This window comes from Eurypyga helias, unplaced genomic scaffold (genome assembly GCF_000690775.1).
Source record: "Eurypyga helias isolate BGI_N326 unplaced genomic scaffold, ASM69077v1 scaffold5926, whole genome shotgun sequence".
NCBI classification, from domain to species: domain Eukaryota; kingdom Metazoa; phylum Chordata; class Aves; order Eurypygiformes; family Eurypygidae; genus Eurypyga; species Eurypyga helias.
Genome location: NW_010254553.1, coordinates 134251 through 143746, shown reverse-complemented (window position 1 = coordinate 143746; position 9496 = coordinate 134251). Strand labels below are relative to the sequence as shown.

Sequence of the window (9496 nt, the reverse complement as noted above, 5' to 3'; positions counted from 1 at the left end):
GAGTGGAGGGTGCCCCTGCCCATGGCAGGGGGGTGGGACTGGATGATCTTTAAGGTCCCTTCCAACTCAAACCATTCTGTAACTCTATAAAGACTGGGTTATCATTTCAACAGCTGATACCTCCTGGTTGGTGCTGATGGTACAGCCTCCAAAGGGGAGCAGGCTTGTACTGCCTGAAAACTGATGTCTTCAGCATTGTTATTTTAATAAAACCTGTTCTCTGCACTTGTTTCTATGCACAATGGATAAGCCCTGAGTAATTATTTTTGTTTCTTATCTTCTTGTCTCTCACTTGCCCTTTATTCTGTTGTTGCTAGGGAAGGGAAGTGTGGAAGTGAAGAAGTGTGAGAAGACCTCTGACAGAATTTGCATGTGTGTGGCAGGTTACATGCCAGATGCCAGATACACACTGGGAAGTGGTAAGTTAGTGATGTGTCACTCGCCAAACTCTTTATGTCGACTTCAGATGTGGTGGTTGCTATTTCTAGTGTAAAAGCTGTTGTCATTCGTCCCATTACTATCTCCACGGAAGTGTTCTAGCAAGGTGGTCGTGCAAACTGTTGCTCTGTGATTTCTGAGCTGTCAGAAATCTTAATGCTCTCCTTGTTCATATCCATAATTAGCAGGCAAACAGGAAACCTTGCCGGTTGCAGACTGAAATGAGCCGCGGAGCATGCAGTGTTACTTCTGACCCAGTTACTGTGCTTTTAAAGGCTGCGTGGGTTTTGTTGGGTCTCTTCTATAAGCTGTCATACAGTTATGTTGGTAACTGAACTCAAATTCTGCCTCTTTCTTTTTTCCCAGTATGCTCACTGTGTCCTGAAGGGACTTACTCCACAGGAGGAAATGAGAACTGTCAACCTTGGACCAAGTATGTATCACTCACCTGAACCCGTTCAGAGCAACAGTTTGGGTTTACTTTTGTAGGAGTTGCCCAAATCATGGTGTGTAGAGTACACCCGCAGTAGGTGAGATGAAACAGTGTTCCTTGTGACTCTCAGGAGCCTTGAGCAGTCTGTGTACTGATTTGAAGCATCTGCCTGCCTTCTGCCCTTTTCTCTGTTCATCTATGGCAACAACAGTGTTCTCAGCCTTTTTTAACCTCTGGATGTTTTGTTTCTGTAGTGAAAGGTTCCCTGGCCAAATTCAACTTTGTTTCAAGGCTCTACGTTTACAGATGTAAAGATAAACAATGTTAATGTTTTTTCTGGTAATAGCTTTGATTAGCTTAGTTGTTTTCACATATCTGTGTAGAATCCAGTAAAGGTGAAGCCTGAGTTGGTATTGATAAAACACAGTTCGTAATGTTCACTCACTTGTTCCATGGAGTTCACTTAAAGCAATTATTACAACTGCTTGAAAAAGTACACTAATTTATTTTCTCTCCAGCTGCAGCATTCTTGGGAAAAATACTCTTCGACCAGGAACAAAAACAGATGATGCTGTTTGCAGCAACCATGTCACAGAGCCAGCTACACCTGAGAGTGCAACACCTGCTTTGAATCTTTCCACCAGCGACAAGAAGGATAACGTATCGACTGCAGTGTTCTCGCCGTCCAGACCCAGTGTGATTCCTTTCATATGCTCGGACATGAACAGCCCCACAGAGACTAACTGGGGTAAGGAGAGGGAGTGACCAAGTCTTGTCTCTGTTTACTAGAGCTGGTCAGGAATTTTCACCTGAAACTTAGATTCATTGGAAATGAAATCACACTCTCTCTCAGAAGCCATATCTGTATTTTGCATAGCCTTTCAGTGAGATTTGCCCAGGATTCCAGATTTCTTGCCAGTCTGCTTTGCATCTGGGGCTTTTAGGCTTCAGTATTTCTGAAGTTCTAGGTTCCTTCTTTTGAAGCCAGAAAACCATGGAAAACCGAAGCTAGAGCCATGAATCTTTTTTAGTGTATTCTTCTACTGGTTTTCTTCCAGGGTCTTTATTTCTTATCCTTATTTGCCTGATACTGCTCATGGTGAGTGGGATGTCCATCCTCCTGTTGATTATCCAAGCAGCCAAAAAACAGACCAAGAAGAGGCCTTGTAAAAACAACCATCAGGGTGAGTTGTTTTCCATGGGGAAAAAACATATGGAGAATATGTTTAGGGTCCCCTTTTGAACTTTGACAGTTGTTTCATTCATAGAATAATAGAATGGTTTGGGTTGGAAGAGACCTTAAAGATCATCTAGTTCCAACCCCCCTGCCATCGGCAGCGACACCTTCCACTAGACGAGGTTGCTCCAAGCCTCATTCCAGCCTGGCCTTGAAGATGGCCAGGGATGGGGCATCCACATCCACTTTACATCATGATGAAGTCTACCTGGCTAATTAGTCTGGTGTCATCTGCAGTTAATACCAGTGGTTGGTTCTCTATTTAGTCCTGATGCACAGGAAGTCATAGTGTCTCAAGTTGGCATTCTTATAAAGCATAGACTCCCTTCTTGTTGTCATGCAGAAGGATATTCATACCCCCACCCCCTTCATATATATACATATATTTTAACTCCTCCCCCCCCCCCCCCCGGTTCCTGCCAAAATAATGTAATGATTTTGTGCAGGAAATTCTATCCAGTACAGAGAGAATCCACAATTAACAGTCTTTAAAAGGGTATATTGTGAACTTTTTTGCCAATGTAGAAGTGAACTGTCTTGGGAAGCGTTTCCTGCAAACACAGGAATGGTTTGAGAAGAACTGAATTCTATATTCAGAATTAAGTGGCAGCCTGGCTCTTGAGTCAGCGCAACAGCTGCCTCGTGTTCCATTCGTAGAGCAGGGGTAAAGTGTGCCTTCACTGTTTCCTAGCACCGGCTGGAAAGACAAACACTGACCCAAATGTCACTCATAGGGGCCTGGTTACCCATGAAACTAGAAAAGACCCTGGTTTCCCTTGTCCTGTCCCTTCTACTCTACGGTTATGGTTTGGGAGTTTCTTTATTTTTTTTTTTTTATTATTATTATCTGTCTTACAGAAAGGAGCTTTCGAATTCCTATCCAGGAAGAACAAATTGACTCCAATTCTAGTCTCATCAAAAACTAACTCCACGTTAACGTTACGGTTTCCTGTGTTTCTGAGCCGATCGATTGTAACAAGTTGTGTGACAGAGCATTCTGTGGCTGTGTGCGTGGGTGTGTGTAACTCTGTAATTGCACTTCAGTTCCTTTGGGTCTCGTTAGGTGGCCCCTTTGGCATTGGGACCCATGGGAGTAGCTGTTCTTGGTGGATGCTTTGTCATAGGCAGATCCTGTGCACATCATCCCTGTTGCCAGGACTGTGGTGATTGAGTCCTCTGTGTTTCTAGCCAATGCTGTGTGTAGTGGTAGACGATTGTCCTTGGATTGAAGGAAGTTTTTAAGAAGCTCTAAGAGCTGATCATTGAGCAGGCAGAAAAACAAGGACATCAAAAGGCTTTTTATGACTGAGTTTATATCTTGTCTCACCTGCTCTGAGAAAAGAGAGTTGTTCTCTGCTTAGCATCTCAGAACTATCTCCAGTGTTTCAGTCTAGTTCCCAAATGAACTCTCCTTACTTTATATGGAAAATCTCCCCTGATGAACCTAGCCTTCCTTTGTGCTTCCATTTTTTTTCAAGTTTTTTCTTCTTGACCATGTTGAGTGGCACATGTCAGCTGTCCCTCCAGAGACTGTTGTCACTGCTCGTAACTCGTGCTGGCCGTGCACCAGCATAGCCCCAGAGTTCTGGTGATAGCTGTTAAGTGGCTGTTGAGGATGGCTGTTCATTGCCACTTTCCTGCATTTCATCAGACATACCCATTGAGAAGGTGTCATGTTAACATACTGTGCAGTACCCCATTGTCAGGCCAGCAAATGGAATTACTCACAATCAACCAGGTAGGTCTAAGCGTTTGGAAATCTCCATGGAGGTAGAATACGTGGATTTCCGGAAGGCAAAGGGAATGGTAATTTCTGATTAGTGTGTTATTAGTGGAAGCTGTTGTTCAAAACAGGGGGAAAGGTAGAGTACCACTTGGCTGCACGGTGAACTTCAGTAGTTGCCACGTGTAATGTTTTATCTGTAAGCTCTGTGCGCTTCCTCTTGGCGGGCGTCCTGATGTGCTGAATGCCCGGGTGTGTCTGTTATCAGCAAGGCTGCTTCAGTCAAGCTTGTACATCCCCATGGTAAAACTGTTTAACCACGTTTGTGGGACTTGATTCCCTGCTGTGCATGTAAGGAGAAACCCACAAGTAAGTCTGGATTTGGATTTGGGGCAAGTCTGCTTATGCCCTAGATTTAGGAACGTGGACATGGACCTGTAAAGTTTTTCTGCTGATGAATGATCATTTTGTGATGGTTGAAAGAGTTGTCTGTTGATAAGAAGCGAGAGCTGAACTCTCAACACAGTGCAGACCATCTGGGCCTTCAAGGGTTGCCCTTTAGCCAAGATGTGCAAGGATCATCTAACAGTGGATAGATGTTTAAAGTATGCTCTGACCATTCATCTAGATGATCACCTTGTGCATGCTGTCAGTGGAATCTGCATTCAGGACTGAGGACGTGGTCTTGATTCGGTCTCTGTGCAGCTGAAATACCTGGTTGGTTTGCCTGTATGCTGTATGAAATGAATTTTACATCTGTAACATTTTACTACAAGCTGATCAGTCTGTAGTTTTGGAAAGCGTTCACATTTTAGACAGCAAGTTCAAAATCTGAAGTATCTGAGAGAAACCTGAAGTGTTATTGTCAATAGCTTGTGATGTAATTTAACTACCTCCAGTGTAAAAGTTGAAGAAGTGAACTTGAAAGTTATATAATTCAGAAGTGTTTTTCACTTCAACTGTAACTCCTCAGTAGGTAACACACGAGAGGTATTTTATATACACAGTACCAAAGCATATGCCAAAATATGCAACAGGAGATGTATTAAAAAATGCAACTGATGTCTAGAAACATGTTTTTAAACATATGTTGTCTTATATGTTATACATATGGTGTACTTAGCAGTGATTTCCTATTTCAAAGTGCATATACAATGTATATAAGTATTTGTATTGTATACAAAGTGTGATAGTGACTTTTTGAAATAAATTGTGGTAGCAGCTAGATGCGTGTGGATGATTGGAGCGTACAAATGAGCAAAAAGTTATTCCAGTGTGTGTAATTTGGAAAGCAGGATCACCAAATGGTCGGTCCTGCGGCTTAGCCGGTTTTGAGCTCATGTGCTGCCTTGCCCCTGGCTCTCTGTGTGACTTGAGAAGGCTGTGTGTGGTGGTTTTTCTCTGTAAATCTGGCCTGGCAGGTGTTCTGACCTGAGTTTGCTGTGGCATTCAAGATGATAAGGTTTAGCCCCTGTTGTGAATGGAGAGGGCTTTGAAAATGTGCTGTGGCCTAAATGCTGTCGTCTTACAGTGAATTTTATGGCGAAGTGCATTCCAGGGAACACCCAATGAATTCTCAAAACCGATGCTTATCGAGTTCGTAGGCTGCACTTCGGAGGCAGTAAAGCAAGTACTGTGTTTCCACGTAACTGAGCAACGTGCAGATAACTCATGAGCTGTCTGAGGCTGTGGGTTGCGTGATGAAACCCCAGCCCGCAGGAAGAGATGAGCTGTTGGCTTGACAGAAGTGCTGCAGTGGCAGCAGAGCTCCCCTGTGGCGTGGGCTTGTTGGCTGTTTCCATGAATTTTACTTGTTTTCTGCCCTCTGGCTTAGCCGCACAGGAAGATGTTCTTGTGCGTTCCTACAGCCGCCTGATGGAGAGATTTCCTGCAAGCTAGGGCACGGGTTCCCTCTGGCTGAAGAAGGAACAGATACTGGCCCTGGAAGTGCACAGCAGAAGTAGGGCAGCCGAGGAGAAGTTGCATTTGTTCGTCACCCTTTGGAAAACTGAAGACGGCCAATTTGGCGCGGTGTGTGGCTGAAGGCCCGTAATAGCAAGCTGTCCCAGGCTGTACGTGTGCGTACCTGTGAGCCAGTCTCTGCTGGCTGTACTGCTGCACAACTGCCAAGACACATAATCCCATCAGAAGTCCATCCCATTAGTTAAACCCTAATAACATTTGATAGGATTGGAGGGAATTATGATTTGATTTTTTGAGGATTTGGGTGTTGGCAGATTGCCAGTTTAAATAAACCTGTGTAGATATTTCACTCTAAATAAAGGAATAACAGATTTTTTTTTTTTTTGTAATTGCCACATTCAGTCTTGTCGCTCTTCTGTGAAAACCTTGCTTGGATTTTTTTGTTCCAGTCCTCCCTAAAATGGCAGAAAGTAGTTAAAAATATAGGCAGTGAATCTTGAAATTGGTGCTGCCTTCAGCCCACGCTTGTCTTCCTACGTGCCAGAAATGAAACTTTCCCTTCTCAAAGGTATGGGCCCGTGTCACAAAGTAAGTTCCTGTTTTTCAACTGTGCAGATTTCCCCTTTTTCGGGCACTTGAGAGACACTTTAAGTTGTGCGGCTTCATCTAAGCTGATAAAGATAGGGCTGTACTGGAAACTTTTTCCAGTGTATTGCAGCAAGCTGAGGTGTCAGTTCTTTTATTTGGCAAACCAATGCTACCTCTAGTTATAGTGTGAGCAGTATAGGCAGTTGGAGTACTTGGTAAACCTCTATGATTTGTAAATTAATTGCATCTTGGTTGCCCTAGACCCCTGATGCAGGAAGTCACTTCAGCACATGCAAAACTGCATGTGTCATCACTAAAATTTGGCCTCTTGGTTGTGTTAAGAACTGTGTATTAAACTGACAAGTAATCCCTATAATTTTGTATTTCTGGGTGAGAATAATGATGTGTTTTCATGGGTTACAGGCCACGTGGCCAGACCCTTACATGGTTAGCAATTACCTACAGACAGATATTAGGTCAGATTGCTACAAGAAAAAAAAAAGGAGGAAAACCAAACAGAAAACCAACCCCTCTTGTCTTCAGGTTTTCTACGTACAATCTATTTTTTTCTCTTTAGATGTGAGTCTGTCACATACAGCTGCCTTGGGTTTTAGCAGGGCTGTTTGTTTAACATGGAGGTTGGCTTTGCTCATTGCATTGCTGCAGTTTTGGAGAAGCATTAGGGCAAGAACAGATGGCTTTAGAGAGCCACATTTTTTTGGAAAAAAAGTGATATAAATGAGCTGGGTTTTGCAGTTCTTGAACACTCCTTTCAGTCTGCAGATTTGGCAATTAACATGTATTTCATGTTTCAGTAGTTATAAAAAAGAAAACCCAACCCACTGGTCCATAAGTTTGTGCTTTTTATGTTCACTTCCTCCATTGTATTTTTTTTTTGTATTTTCCCCCTACAACTATGACGAGCTTCTGTTACTGTGGCTACGCCAGATCCTTTATCTCCTGCCTTTTCATCTTCTCCTGTGACTTAGAAGTGCACCGAAGTGACTCAGGTTTGCCATAAGAGACTCAAGAAAGGTCACATCCGCTGATACGTGCCATGCCAGGTGCTGAGCTGGAAAGGAAACGCTCAGCTTGGTAACGTCAGGGACTTGGGGTTTTTGCCTCTGTCTGGTTTGGTTTCCCTCTGAAATGTCACTTACATTACTGCCCAGCCTCTGCTCCATGGGATTGTCTGCAGGGAGTCACAGCTTTTGGCAGGGAGGCTGTGTGAACCACCCAGAGACACGACGGCGAGACTCGCTCCGTGGGCTGGGGCAGAGCTCTGAGTGTACGCCGCAGGGTGCGTGGTGATGCTCGAAGGAAGGTGCTGGGGGTCTTTGCAAAGACCTGCTTCTTTCAGGGTGAGAATTTAACTTGCCTTGAGAACCCACGTGAATCTCACGTTCTTCTGCCCCACTGTTTGACTCCCGTGCCCCCAGCCTTACCTGTTAGAGGTTTTGCAGAGCAGTAATTCTCCCCGTGTGCCAAAAGAGGGCAGAAATCGGGCACTGCAAATACTCCAAGATCTGGAAACCCCCAGCGCAGCCAATTCTAGACACTGCAGAATCTCACAGCTGGCCTAAAGGTCAGCAGAGCTGAAAGGAACACAACAATTATGTCTTTTAGTTTCAGGCTGCAGATAAATTATAGGACCTTTATGATTTATTTTTTTTCTTTTTTAACCCCAGTCTCGTGACAGCTCACATAGTACTGTCCTTGCTCATGGTGTCCTTCTGGGGACTTGATGTCCCTGTGCCCCCTCTGGGATGAGTCTCACCTTGTGCTTGCTGCAATACTGACCTGCACTCCATCCACCGACTGTTCCTTTGCCCTTTCTGCAGTCCCTCAGAACTGCTGTTCTGCCACAGGTTCCCTGGGGTGGCAAGTGGCCTCACCTGGTGCGAGCAGCATCTCTTAGAGCTGTCACGACATAGGAAAGGGCTCTTTAAGCACAGACTGACTGGCAGTTGTTTCCCAAGGACATAGGCAAGTTCTGTGCAACAGAACATGAATTCTGTAGCTAGAAATGGAGTTTGTTGCAGTGGGATGAAAGCAATATGTAAGATGGAGCTTACAAGGCAATTTATACATCAGTCTAGCAAGTATCATTAGTCATTCAGAAATTACATTGATCTTGTGTGAACCACCTCTTACTTGTGGAACTGCGTGGCTGCTGTGGTCACCTACCGTGGGTGATCAGCAAAATCTCCATGTCAGGAAACCAAATACTCTCCTCGGTAGCATTACTGTCTCATTGATGACGTTACATCCAAGGGGTGTCAGTAAAGCCACTGGACTTGCAGGAATTATGTGTTTAAGAAGCGGTTATGCAGTTTTTTTGGTTTGGGGTTTTTGTTGTTTTTCACGTTCTTTCTGAAAGGTCAGTAATTTGGACAGTTTGGCAAAGTAGTGGCACAAGTGGCCCCAAGCAGAAAGGAAACTGTAAAAGGAGGCTCCTGGCAACATGTATAATACTCAGCTCATGGCTGGATATCCCGAAGGTGGGGAAAAGTAGAATTCACATCCAGTTCTGTAAATACTCTTAGGAATTTGTGCCTTGAAGACAGAGGTACAAGTTGCTACGTTGGTACATTGAGTGGGTGGAAATATCCGCTTGTTCTTCCTTCAAATCTCAGCCTTGAGCACTCCTTCTATGGTTATGTGTGCAGGTCAAGGTAGCACAGAGGAGGGGGAAGGGATTAGGAGATCTGTAACGTCTTCTGTTCCATCACCATCCCTTAATCTGCCCTGAGCCATGTGTGGGTACGGGCAAGTGCGGCTGGAAGAGTCCTTTCTTTTCCGGCGGTCTGGGCAGGCAGGGAGGAGTGAGCCACTGCGCTTGGGCTCTCTTGCCACATGTGTTTCTGTGCCTCCCTTCCTTTGCTGAAGGAAGGAGAAGCAATCCATCTTTCCCAAGTCTCGTGGTAGGGTGAGGCCCCACACTCTGGATGGAGGTTCCTGAAAGAGAAGTCATAAAAGGTTAAGACATCTTCACCCAAGAGTGAGGAACCAGAGCTGGGCACGCAGGAGGCACTTCAGTTCATCCTCCAGCACCAGCCCTTGCAGAGCCTCTCTTCAAAGGGACATTAGCAGCAGCCTTCGGGTGCTCCTTTCTAGGGCAACTGGGAGCTTTGAACCCCAAGGCGTTTCTGGA

At 44.7% G+C, this 9496-nt stretch overlaps 1 protein-coding gene across 1 annotated transcript in view; it reads left to right on the top strand.

Moving 5' to 3' along the window:
* The window catches only part of TNFRSF4 (tumor necrosis factor receptor superfamily, member 4), a 3742-nt gene extending 708 nt beyond the window's left edge, over positions 1-3034 (top strand). The window contains exons 2-6 of the mRNA XM_010153012.1: positions 318-419; positions 805-871; positions 1390-1619; positions 1930-2055; positions 2967-3034. Coding sequence (XP_010151314.1) covers positions 318-419; positions 805-871; positions 1390-1619; positions 1930-2055; positions 2967-3034 — 593 coding nt within the window. The remainder of the gene's footprint in view (positions 1-317; positions 420-804; positions 872-1389; positions 1620-1929; positions 2056-2966) is intronic.
* Positions 3035-9496: the final 6462 nt, after the last annotated feature.